General features: G+C 45.8%; 1 protein-coding gene across 2 annotated transcripts in view; it reads left to right on the top strand.

Annotated features, from left to right (window-relative positions):
- The first annotated feature begins 3483 nt into the window (after nucleotides 1–3483).
- Nucleotides 3484–12110, top strand: part of LOC132494636 (CD302 antigen) — a 131399-nt gene continuing 122772 nt past the window's right edge. For both annotated transcript variants that reach the window (XM_060105774.1, XM_060105772.1), the window contains exons 1-2: nucleotides 3484–3685; nucleotides 9703–10074. In XM_060105774.1, coding sequence (XP_059961757.1) covers nucleotides 3592–3685; nucleotides 9703–10074 — 466 coding nt within the window. In that variant the 5' untranslated portion in view covers nucleotides 3484–3591. The remainder of the gene's footprint in view (nucleotides 3686–9702; nucleotides 10075–12110) is intronic.

The raw sequence follows: 12110 nt of genomic DNA, 5'->3' as shown, positions 1-12110 counted from the left end.
GGACTTGAGGACACAGGGAGAGGGAGGGGTAAGCTGGGACGAAGTGAGAGAGTGGCATGGAGATATATACACTACGAAATGTAAAATAGCTAGCTAGTGGGGAGCAACTGCATAGCACAGGGAGATCAGCTCCGTGCTTTGTGACCACCTAGAGAGGTGGGATAGGGAGGGTGGGAGGGAGACTCAAGAGGGAGGAGATATGGGGATACATGTATATGTATAGCTGATTCACTTTGTTATACAGCAGAAACTAACACACCATTGTAAAGCAATTATACTCCAATAAAGATGTTAAAAAAGGAAAAACAAACATGACTTCAGGGGTCCTAAAAGTTCATACTCCCTCTCCTTAATTGTAACTGGCAATAAAATAATAGTTACAACCACGCACACTCATGCAAATTCTTGGTATCTTCCCTTATGGCTACTGACCATGGTCAAGTTGTTGATACTGTCTGTGTTGTTTCAGTTTCCACAATGAGTATAATAGTAATAAATAGTAGAGAAATGGGACTTCCCTGGTTGTGAAGTGGTTAAGAATCCACCTGCCAGTGCAGGGCACATGGGTTCACGCCCTGGTCTGGGAAGATCAAGGCCTGCAGACCCTCACTTTCACCCTGATTTCTCCCTCTTTTAAATACCTAGACCTCCTGATGCCTGCACCATTTATGAGGCATTTACCACGTATTTATTCTTTTATCCATCCAGCAACTCATGGGCTAGGTACTGCGAACATAGAAGTGACTAAAACAGATACAGTCACCACATTCATGGGTCCTATGGCCTGGGGAGGGAGACAGACATTCAACAAACGAGCAGGCACATAATTATTTAATCCAGCTGTTCTAAGTGCTATCAAGACAGTGTGGCATGCACTGAGAACCTGTCACAGAGGAAGCTCACCTAGCCTGCAGAGTCAAGAAAGATTTCTTTGAGGAAGTGACATTCAAGCTGAGGCTTAAAGGATACACTGCTTTCTACTGTCACCATAGACAATAAATATTTACTTAGGATCTATAACCTAGGTGGAATGTCAATGCACATGTACTTACAGAAAAAAGAGCCGCAGGTAGCACTACCAAGGGAACAGAATGTACCTCCTACCAATGATTGGAAGGAATCCCCAAAGGTTAGAGATTGTCTTAAAAACATTTTATATAAAATATGAGATTTGAGCAGGGCCTTAACTGGAAAGGTGGAACTAAGACAAGGATGGGGGAAAAGAGGAATTCTTGATAGGGGAAAATATAAACATATGGGCAGAGATAGGAAAAGGCAAGACATTTAGGTCGCTTGAATCAAGGAGTGACATAGGAAAGTAATTAAAGATAAAGAGTGGGGTCGTAGAGGGGCTTGCTTTATCTTACATGGAATTTTCTTCCTTCTTTGAAGGAATGGCCTTCTTTGAGACTCTCATGAAAGCCTTGAACCCCTCCTCATAAGAAAGAAAGAAAGGAAGAGAAAGAAAGAAAGAAAGAAAGAAAGGAAGGAAGGAAGGAAGGAAAGAAAAGAAAGAAAGAGAAAGGAAGGAAGGAAGGAAGGAAGGAGGGAGGGAGGGAAGGAAGGAAGGAAGAGAGAAAGGAAGAAAGAAAGAAAGGAAGGAAGAAAGAAAGGAAAGAGCATTCATAAAGCTGCATACAGTTTCAGGGGTTCACAATCCCCCTGAACTCCCATTTAGGAACCCCTGCTATAAGCAAGTAGCACTGAAAGGGTGTGAGTGAAGGAAAGGCGGCACGTTTCAGACCGTGTTTAGGAGCCTTCACTTTCCTGAGAGGCTAACAGCCGTTGGCAGTGAGGTTAATTGAGAAACTATTGCAATACAATGCAAGCTAGAGCTCATGCCGCCCTAGGCTAAGGTAGCAGCTTTAGGCACTCATTAATTAAGTAAACTAATATTTATCGAGAGCTCACTCTGGGACAGGCCTGGTTCTGTTAATGAAGAAGAAAAGATCACTGCTGTCAAGGAGCTCCAAGCTGGGCAGGATCAGAAAGGTAAGCAGCCACCGGAGTGGAGGGAATCAGAGCAGTAGCAGATTGTCTTACCCAGAACTTGCCACTGCCCATTCCCTACAGAATTAAGTCAAAGTCTTTAATATCATGTTCAAGGCATTTCACAAAATAGCCACATCTCACCTTTCTGCTGCCATTTCCACTTAGGCCTGCATGACAGCTTCTTTCAATACGCACCTGCACCCTGCAGGGTGGCCACACGGGACTCTTGACTGTCTTCTGAAACTGCTTTGCCTTTTCCTGCCTCCGTTCTGTCAGTAGTTTCCTCCCACCAGCTATGCCTGGTCAAATGCCTACCCATTACCCATTTTTCAAGGCCCAGTTGAGGTGTTGCCTTCCCTGAAGCTTTGTGGAGTCTCCCCATTCATTCTGCCCTGAGTTACTGTGTGTGCCTCACTCTCCCCCAGTACTCAGTAAGCTGGAGAGGGCAGGGTGTCCTCCTTTCATCTCATCCTGGGAAGTGCCCAGTTCCTGTGCTGACAGGTGCTCAATATATACACTGAACCGAAAGGCAGGGGCCTGGGGAGAGAACAGGGCCAAGGGAGCTTTGGGAGCCATCACCCAAGCCTTGGTGGTTGGCATCAGAAAAGGTAAACTTCCTATTCACCTCCTCCTGGAAGAATTCACCCTGTAGGGAGGGAGGGAGGCCATCCCCGGCACACACCATGTGCTCAGTAAACACGGGTTTAAAAATATAGGACATTCATATCCAGGTAACTTAGATCACCCTATTTATAATGATGGCGGTTCCCACAGGCTGAGGATAAATTCTACTCTCACAATTACCAGTTTTGAATGCAGACTTCCACATTTCTACTGGATTATTATTGTTGCTGTTTAATTATTAAGAAAAGAGCTTACTTGCAAAAGCCAAATGGTTATAAAGCTTAATCATCCTTGGAAGTATTATAGGGTCACTCGAATAGCTCTTGCTTTTAATTCTTTAACTGTGGGTCGAGCCTCATTGTGCCATTACCTCACCTTTGTTTGCACTTTCAAAATACGCAAGACATTGCCAAGGACGACTGAATTCTTTGGCTCGACCGCAGCTGTAACAGGATGGATGCACATTTCCCTCTTTGGGGTACGAGGGGATGTGGGTGCCTTCCCAGGTCAACAGCGCAATAGGAAGAAGTCATGCCTGACTGAGGAGCGCTAGGCAGAAAGCAAGGTCCTAAAATGACCACCCACCAGGGCAGTGCCAAGTCCCAGCAAGGGCCGCGTCTCCTCAACTTTACTGAAGGAGCGGCGGGGGCGCAGGACCCCCTCATCCGTTAGTCTGGGCGGCGCTCTGCCCTCTGGCCTGGCACTCACCAACCGCCTCCTCGCGGGGCCGCCCTTCGCAGGTGCGCAGAGCTCCTTACGCATCGTCTTCCCGCCTTGTATCCGCACCGCCCCCCCCCCCGCCACGCCCTGGGACCGAGGACGTGCTGATCCGATTGGCCGAGGGCGGCGGGGGCGGGTCCGGAGCGCCCGGGGAAGCCAGGGGCCAAGGCGCTGGCGGGGCTGACTTCGCGCACCGGGAGGGCTGGGTGCCGAGTGCCCCCGAGGATTCGACTGACCCGCCCGAGCCGGCTTAGGATGAGGACGCGCAGGGCTACCCCTCTCCGTGCGGCGGAGCTGCTCGTGCTGCTCCTCCCGTGCTTCGGTCTGGTGGAGCCCTCTGGCCGCTCAGGTAACCGCGGGCGTCCGCTCGCCGGCCCGCTAGGGACCTCGACGTTGCCAGGCCGGCTGACTTTCCTCAGTTCGGGTTAGGGCTGCGCTGCGGGGTCACGTCACCTCTGCTTTGCTCAGGGCTGGAGCCGGACAAGTGAGCCGAAGGGAGGTCCGGGGAGAAGCAGCTCCATTAGCCCCCGGGGTCCCGGAGGAGGGCGGGGTGGGGCGTGGGAGCGCCGTGCTTTTCTCGTGCTGAGGGCGAGGAGTCCACCGTAGGGGAGGCACCCAGAGTCTTTTCAGAACGAGGCTCCCGCTCCTTCCTCGTCCTCTCTCCTCTAAAATCTTGCTTTCCTAGAGTATAGGGCTCCTTAACACCACCACCACCCCCAAGCCCCATCCCGCCCATCTCGCCCCTCCTTCGTCCCTTGGTCACCTTGGCCACTCAATGTCAAGAGGAGCTTTCCACCCACAGCGCCAGAATGAGTAACGATTCCCTGACTTCACTGCGCTCATGGTGCACATCAAAAAGCCATGTCTCCTATAGTGACCATGGCCGTGACTCTGTTATAATGCCCTCCCCCAGTGCTTCGAGCAGCGACCGTTTCTTCTACTTGGCTTATCAGCTCCAGACGACCGCCCCATGCCCCACCCCAGAGGCCGGTGGTCCCGCGGTGGAGCTCAGGTTGCTTGCCCAGAGACCTCCTGCCTGTCACTCTAGAAGCAGGACCAGTATCAGACACCCTTCGCTGATGCTCTGGGCAGTGCTTTCCGCACCAACCCCTTCGCAGCACCCGGAGTGTGCTTTTACTTTCTCTTTTTGCCTTGGCCAAAGGTGTGCTGAGGATTTTGTTTCTTAGTCTGGCTGCTTAATAGGCAATCAGTGAGCCGTCCCCACCTATCATTTCCGTCATCCTGTCTAGATGAGGAAGTAAAAGATGGTCGAGGGAGTTTTTGAAAAAGCTTTTGAAAAGCTTCAGTTTGCTTGTGGCATTTACTTTCTTTGCAGCTAAACTAAGTCACTGTCTGAGTTATAGTTTGTTCAGAGTATGAGTCGCATCATCTTATCTACATCAAGAACTTTTTAGTTGACCCTGTTCTGATTCACACTTCTGTGTTCTTTGATCCTCCATGTTGGAAACTACCAAAAGGCCTTTACTGCTGTGAGAATTCTATTCTGCCTGCCCCATAATCCAGGGAGAAAATTTTCACCACAGAGACTAACTATAGTCAAAACACACTAGCGGGCTTCCCTGTGGTGCAGTGGTTGAGAGTCCACCTGCCGATGCAGGGGACACGGGTTCGTGCCCCGGTTCGGGAGGATCCCACATGCCGCGGAGCGGCTGGGCCCGTGAGCCGTGGCCACTGAGCCTGCGCGTCCGGAGCCTGTGCTCCCTAACAGGAGAGGCCACAGCAGTGAGAGGCCCGCATACCGCAAAAAAAAAAAAAAAAAAAAAAAACACTAGCCTTTCAATCACTATACTCTTGGTTTCCATCTACATTTGCTTTAGTCTTATCTGTTTTGTCTCCCCCATAGAACTCAGGACTTCCTTAATTTTTTTTTTTTTTTTTTTTTTTTGCGGTATGCGGGCCTCTCACTGTTGTGGCCTCCCCCGTTGCGGAGCACAGGCTCCGGACGCGCAGGCTCAGCGGCCATGGCTCACGGGCCCAGCCGCTCCGCGGCATATGGGATCCTCCCAGACCGGGGCACGAACCTGTATCCCCTGCATCGGCAGGCGGACTCTCAACCACTTGCGCCACCAGGGAGGCCCGGACTTCCTTAATTTTTGCAGTCTCTGCAATCCCTGGCCTTTCTCATTAACCCAAAGCAAAGAGCACCAGATTAACGCCATTCTTCCTGCACTAAGTCCTCGCAGGTATTTGTTTTCCTTCATCCTTCCCCACCTTGAGCAGCTGCTCTGATCAGCTTACACACACCATCAGACCAGACTTGTGGCCCTATTAAGGGAAGCGCTGGAATTTTGAAACCCTAGCCACTTGGGTAGCTTGTTGGCAGTATGCCAGCTTCATGATGCTGGTGATGGCGTGCACTTCATCACATGTACGCAGCTAGGTTTGCGCAGGTGGTCTCCATTGCTCAGATGCTGGAGGAGTACCTCTGTGTCCTTGGGAAAATGCCAATTGCTTAGTTAACTTTTTTTGCCTCCTTAGAGAGCCAACAGCTTGAAGTAAACTAATTCTTCAGGGACTTCTGAGGTTCTCACCAGCCCACACCACCCAGTCTGAACCCCATGACTTTCTGACTGCTAGTACACTGATGTGGACCCAGCTGTCACTTCAGGACCTGTTTTTTGTTTGTTTGTTTGTTTTGGCTTTATTTATTTATTTTGGCTGACTTGGGTCTCCGCTGCTGCACGCTGGAGGACCTGTTTTTGAACTGGCAAATCCAGACTTCTGAGTCTCTCCTAGTGTACACTCTGTGCACACATGGTAGCAACTCCACAAAATGCTTAACAGTGTGGGCTGTGGAAGTTCCCCTGAAACTAAAAAAGCTGCAGTCTTCATCCTTCTTGCCTTCCCAAGCCATCTCTTCTCCATTTGTCTGTGGTTACAAAATGTTGAGGTCCAGCTTCTCTTTGGAATGTGCAGAACTCTTTGGTTTAGGACTTGTAACAAAGGAGTTACTTCACAATCAGACAATAAGAAATAGTTTTCCTGTGATGGTCTAAAAATTCATTTTCAATTATGATAATGCTATGTAGCCATTTCCTCTCAAACACCAGTAAAATGTTTATATAAAATGAAACATTAAAAAGTGCTGCTAGAGGTGTTGAGGCTTCTTTTCATCAACCTCTGTCTTTTAGACTTGTCCCCATATTGTATTTGTAGGTAAATATTAAAATTCCATTTAGGGCCAGTATAAAGTGAACAAGATGCAATATAAGGCTATCAATAAAGAATCTGTTTTATAAATTGCTCTGCAATCACCTTTTCAAAGTGTAATACATTTCTGATATATGTCATAGACCCTTATTTAACAAATTTTCTAAATAAATTATTTTCGCACTTTCTTAGTCCCTCTTCCCACTCTTCAACCTACCCTCCCAATAGGATCACAAGACTGGGGCAGACTGAACAGCTTCTTCTTAAGGGTAAAGAAAGACAGGGGAAAACATCATGAGTACAAGACTCTCCCTAGGTTATGTATTATGTATGAATGCTTACACATACGTCATGTATGAAGGCCAATAACAAGTTTCCTTAAATCATATCAATAATTAATGTATTTGCTAAGTGATCACTATAGGTGTCAAGCATTGGTATTACATACTTGGGTAAAAGGCAGATTTAGAATGAGGCAAGTATCTATAATCATAGATGTTTGCGATTAGGTAAGAAGCTTGGCAATTCCTCTTCAATGTAGCTACTCCACACCTCTCCTGTAGTCTTTCAGAGGTCCTGCAAGCTTGTTAAGTCCATGGGTGTTAACCTAAAAGTTAAACATACAGTAAATGGGAAAGGTTAAATTTTTTTTCTCTTCTAAAGAATACTTATAAAGCAGCACTGTCACTTAAGTGCACATGCCCAATACAGATGGAATTCAAATGACCTAAAATTCTACTAGCATGACATAATAAAGTTGTGGACATGTGTTTAAGAACAATATGCAATGAACTTAGCACAGACCTGTAAAGCCTACAAGGCTAGAAAAACTCAGTTAGTAGAAGCATAGGATGTTAGTACTGGAAGTGACTTAGATTTCTTATATCCACTGCTTTCATCTTACATTTGGAGATTAGAAGACCCTGGGGAGATTAATTGACTTCCCCAAGGTCTCCCAGCTAACCAGTAGCAGAGGTAAGTCTTCAGTCTAGGACCCTAACTCCTTATTCCACTGCTCTTTCCACTATTCTAAGAGCTGTAGCTAATCCATTGCATTCTGCAAAGGCAACTTGGAAAATCTAGAACTCCAGATTGCAAAGGTAGGCAAAGCCGGGGTCAAAAGGCACAGAGCAAAGTGCCCAGGAAAGATTATAAAGTGCAGGGAGATTATAGGGCAAGAGAGGGGAAGGTTCCAGCAGGGCTGGCCACCGCCCACTCTCCTGCAGAAGCAGACATCTTTTTTCCTGCGGTAATTCCTGATACTTTGGAACACAGGAGAAGTGAGAGGGAATAGGTTGGGAAAGAGGCACATCACGGTCTGATAATCTTCTAAAATAGTACATTTTCTGTTTTTTTTAAACTATCCTTCCAAACTGTGCCCACAAAATAGAGAATGGCAGAGTGATGTCAAAGAAGAGTGAGGGATGGAAGCTGCTATCCAAACAGATCTAGCTGCAACCCTAGGCAGTATTTTAAAATATCGATTTGAAAGCAGAAATAAAGTTTTAGAGGATTTTGTTCTTGTTGTTCCTGTTGTTTCTCTTGGTGCTGCTACTGCTATTTAAAACAAAACTTCCGTCCAAAGTTCAAACTAGAATTGGACTTAATTTTATAGTTGTTATTTGCAAGGTGAAATTTCCCCTCAAGGCCTTAGTGTGAGAATTTTTAACTCTGCAAGTCTGTGAATTACTATTAGAAAAGGTGTTTAGTGTTAGTAAAAAACCACTGAATGTGAAGCTGGTATCAAAATGAAAGTGCCTTTTGGGAACTAAAATTTTACAGCTGCTTCTGCTGAACCCTTTGGTTCATTGACAAAGATTGCTTACGTTTGTCTAAACTATTTCACCTCACCAACGTGAGGTTCTGTGCTATACCTTCAAAAAATGTTTCTGTGTCGGGCTTCCCTGGTGGCGCAGTGGTTGAGAGTCTGCCTGCCGATGCAGGGGACACGGGTTCATGCCCCAGTCTGGGAGGATCCCACATGCCGCGGAGCGGCTGGGCCCGTGAGCCATGGCCGCTGAGCCTGCGCATCCGGAGCCTGTGCTCCGCAACGGGAGAGGCCACAACAGTGAGAGGCCTGTGTACCGCAAAAAAAAAAAAAAAAAAAGTTTCTTTGTAAAAGCACTGACCAAATTGTTTAATTGTGGTTTGCTGTAACAGATATGACTCTTGCTCCACAAACTCAGGTGTGCAAGAAGCAGTGTACTACTTTATTTTCATAAAATCAAATAAAGTTTTGTTCTGAGGTCCCACTCTACCAGATTAACAGAAATTCAGTTTCTGTCACTACTGAGGTCTTCCCCAGCTCATGCATAACTGCCAGGGAAGCATTCAGGGAGATCCCTCCCTTTGCCCTCAGCTCACACTGATTACTTCTGAGTTTCCCGTTGTCCAAACCTACTGGGTCTTGAATCCTGTGGCTCAGGTGATTTCTGGAGCTCAGGTTTGACCTTCCCGGGCGATCCAGGTGGTCAGTCCCCACATCCCCTCCCCAGGGGCATCCTGTCACCTTCCTGGAGGTTCAACAGTGGAGCTTGTCCTAGATCCCCTTACCATCAGAACCCGGGCCACCATTTCCTCTCATCCTTTTATCCCACTATTCTACTTCTTCTCTATTTCCTCTCAGACACATTAATGTCATATAATAATTTACCCTGCTGTAGTAGCCAAAGTGTAAGCAAGACAGAATTGCAGTCCTGAATAAGCTCAGGATATTTTTCATTGACTACAGGTCACTTATCTAAAGAAGATGAAAACTAAGGAGCTTCTTCATCTTATTAAATAAGGGAGAGAAATAGTTCACTGAATGGCAATAACAAATATGCGTACTATTCTAAGTGCTTTGCATGTATGAGCTCATTTTATCCTCACATCTACCCTATGAAGTACTGTTTTACAAAGGAGGAAGCTGAGGCACAGCAGGTAAATAACGTCCTGATCACATGGCCGGTAAGTAGCAGAGGCAAGCTCTAAGCCCAGGCAGACTGGCTCCAGAGCCCATGCTCTCACACAACACTGAACTGCCTCTCTGGCTCTCACTGTCCTCCGACCTTGTGTAGAACAGTACAGTTTATACAGCTTGGAGTGTGTTAACAGTCCAGGGGTGCTCAGACTCTCCTTAGCAAACAGGGGCCAAGGCATGTCAACCACATAATTCAGAATCCTGAAATGTCTTTCCTGCCTGTCTTGTCTCAGGTAGTGATTCATTCACCATCGTTAATGAAAACACAGGCAAGTGCATCACACCACTGAATGACTGGATAGTAGCAAAGGACTGTGATGAAACCAAGGACATGTTGTGGAAGTGGGTGTCCCAGCATCGACTCTTTCATTTGCAATCCCAGAAGTGCCTTGGCCTGGACATTACCAAACCCGTGGATTCCTTGAGAATGTTCAGCTGTGACTCCAATGCCATGCTGTGGTGGAAATGTGAGCACCGCTTTCTTTATGGAGCTGCCCAGTACAGGTTGACCCTGAAGGGTGGACACGTCATAGCAAGTACCAATTCATCTGATGTCTGGAAAAAAGGAGGCTCAGAGGAAAAGCTCTGTGCCCAGCCTTACCATGGTGAGTACTGGAGAGGCACTTTGACTCACTTGCTGCTGTATTTGGTGAAAGTGGCCTTGAGCATGTAACACTGACCACAAGGGGAGTCCTACACTTGTGAGGGGAGTGAGCTGGTGTTTAGTTCCAGACACCGACGTCAGTTCCATTTGCTCCCTTTAACAGGCAAGGCTAGGAGAGGTTAGGTGCCTTGTCAGAGGTCTTGCAGCCATTCTGTGGCACCCTGGGATTCGAAATCTCTCCGAAGCCTGAGCATATGTACTTCCTATGATTAGATCCTGAACTCCAGAGAACAGGAAGTGTTAGAGTATCAGGAAGTCCTCTACACAGGATAAAAGTCAAATGATCTAGTAAAGTTGAACCTATTCTAAGTTAAAAAGGAAGAAAGAGAAAGGAAAAAAAAAAGGAAATGAATTTTTTCTTGTCTGCAGATTTGGATGTAATGGAAAAACTTTAAGAGTCTTGCGGGCTTTACTTTTATTTTTGGCATTGCTATCACACTTTGATGTTTGTATTTATGATTCAACATTTTAAGAGTGGACTTTTTCCTCACTTGCTTCCAAAAATAAGTATATGAATACAGATCTTCCTCCACTAACAGTGGGGTTATGTCCCTATAAACCCATCATAAGTTGAAAATATCATAAGTCAAAAATGCATTTAATACACTTCTAATGAACATCATAGCCTGGCCTACCTTAAATATGCTCAGAACACTTACATTAGCCTACAGTTGGGAAAAGTCATCTACCACAAAGCTTATTTTATAATAAAGTGTTGAATGTCTCATGTAGTTTATTGAATACTGTACTGAAAGTGAAAAACAGAGTGGTGTGTGTCAGTTGTTTACCTTCATGACCGTGCGGCTGACTGGGAGCTGTGGCTGCTGCTGCCCAGCATCATGAGAGAGGATTGTACCATGTACTGATAGCCCAGGGAAAGACCAAATTCAAAGTACGGTTTTCATGGAATGAGTATCGCTTTCACACCATCACAAAGTTGAAAAATCATAAATCAAACCATCAAGTCTGAAACTGTCTTTGTTGCCTTTGGGGGAGCTGATCATGAACTTTGTTCTGAGTCTAGAGACTCAGTTATAACAAATTTCTGAGTTTGAAAAGAAAGAGTAGATTCATTTTTTAAACCTCTAAATGTAAATTACCCAAGCAAATCTTTTTTCATTATGTTGCTCTAACTTACATCAAATGTTGGTGCATATATGTATGTATATATATTTAATTATCTAAGTCTTAACTATTATCTGTGCTCTTCTTTGTACATTTACATAGCTTTACAGAGATTTTCCTCTTAAGCTAAATTTGGCCTCCCATTCTTCTTGTTGTCTGCACAATTTTTTCTTCTAGGGGAACCTCTTTCTGTTTCCTAGTGAAGATGCAGCAGCTTCTGAGATGTCAGGTTCTGCTGTTACGGGAAATATTAGAGAATCAGAGATGGGATTTTCCTTTTCTTCAGCCCTCAACCCTTAAGTAGTTGAAAAGTCTGCTTCTGCTAGCCACCTTCCTCCTAACCTTAAAGAGCAACTGCTTTCTGGATACCACTTAATGGCAAGCTTAAATTTTGTTCTATAAAAGCCTTTCTGTAACTTGGCAGCTAAGAGAAAACATGGAACCAAACAAATTGCCTTTTGAACTGGATTTGACTTGTTTCCTTGTATTTGTTCAAGGATTAGAAAAGATAATTTTCTTGGCAGGGCTCTTTCTGTCTCCTGCTCCTAATTCTTTTGAGGGACATAGTTGTAATTATAAATTCCCTCAGTCCCCAAAATGCCTTTATTTCAACGTAACTGGTTTTCTTTTTAATCCGATGTGTTTTATTTTATGCATTTATAATATTCTTCTGAGAAGGGGGCTCGTGTGCTTCACACGGCTGCCAAAGTGATCAGTAGCACAAAAAAGATTAAGAACCCACCTAGGGGACTTCCCTGGTGGCACAGTGGTTAAGAATTCGCCTGCCAATACAGGGGACACTGGTCGAGCCCTGGTCCAGGAAGATCCCACATGCCGCGGAGCAGCTAAGCC

Source organism: Mesoplodon densirostris, chromosome 8 (genome assembly GCF_025265405.1).
Source record: "Mesoplodon densirostris isolate mMesDen1 chromosome 8, mMesDen1 primary haplotype, whole genome shotgun sequence".
Taxonomy (NCBI): Eukaryota; Metazoa; Chordata; class Mammalia; order Artiodactyla; family Ziphiidae; genus Mesoplodon; species Mesoplodon densirostris.
Note: the sequence above shows the minus strand (reverse complement) of the source record. Positions and strands in the feature narration are given on the sequence as shown.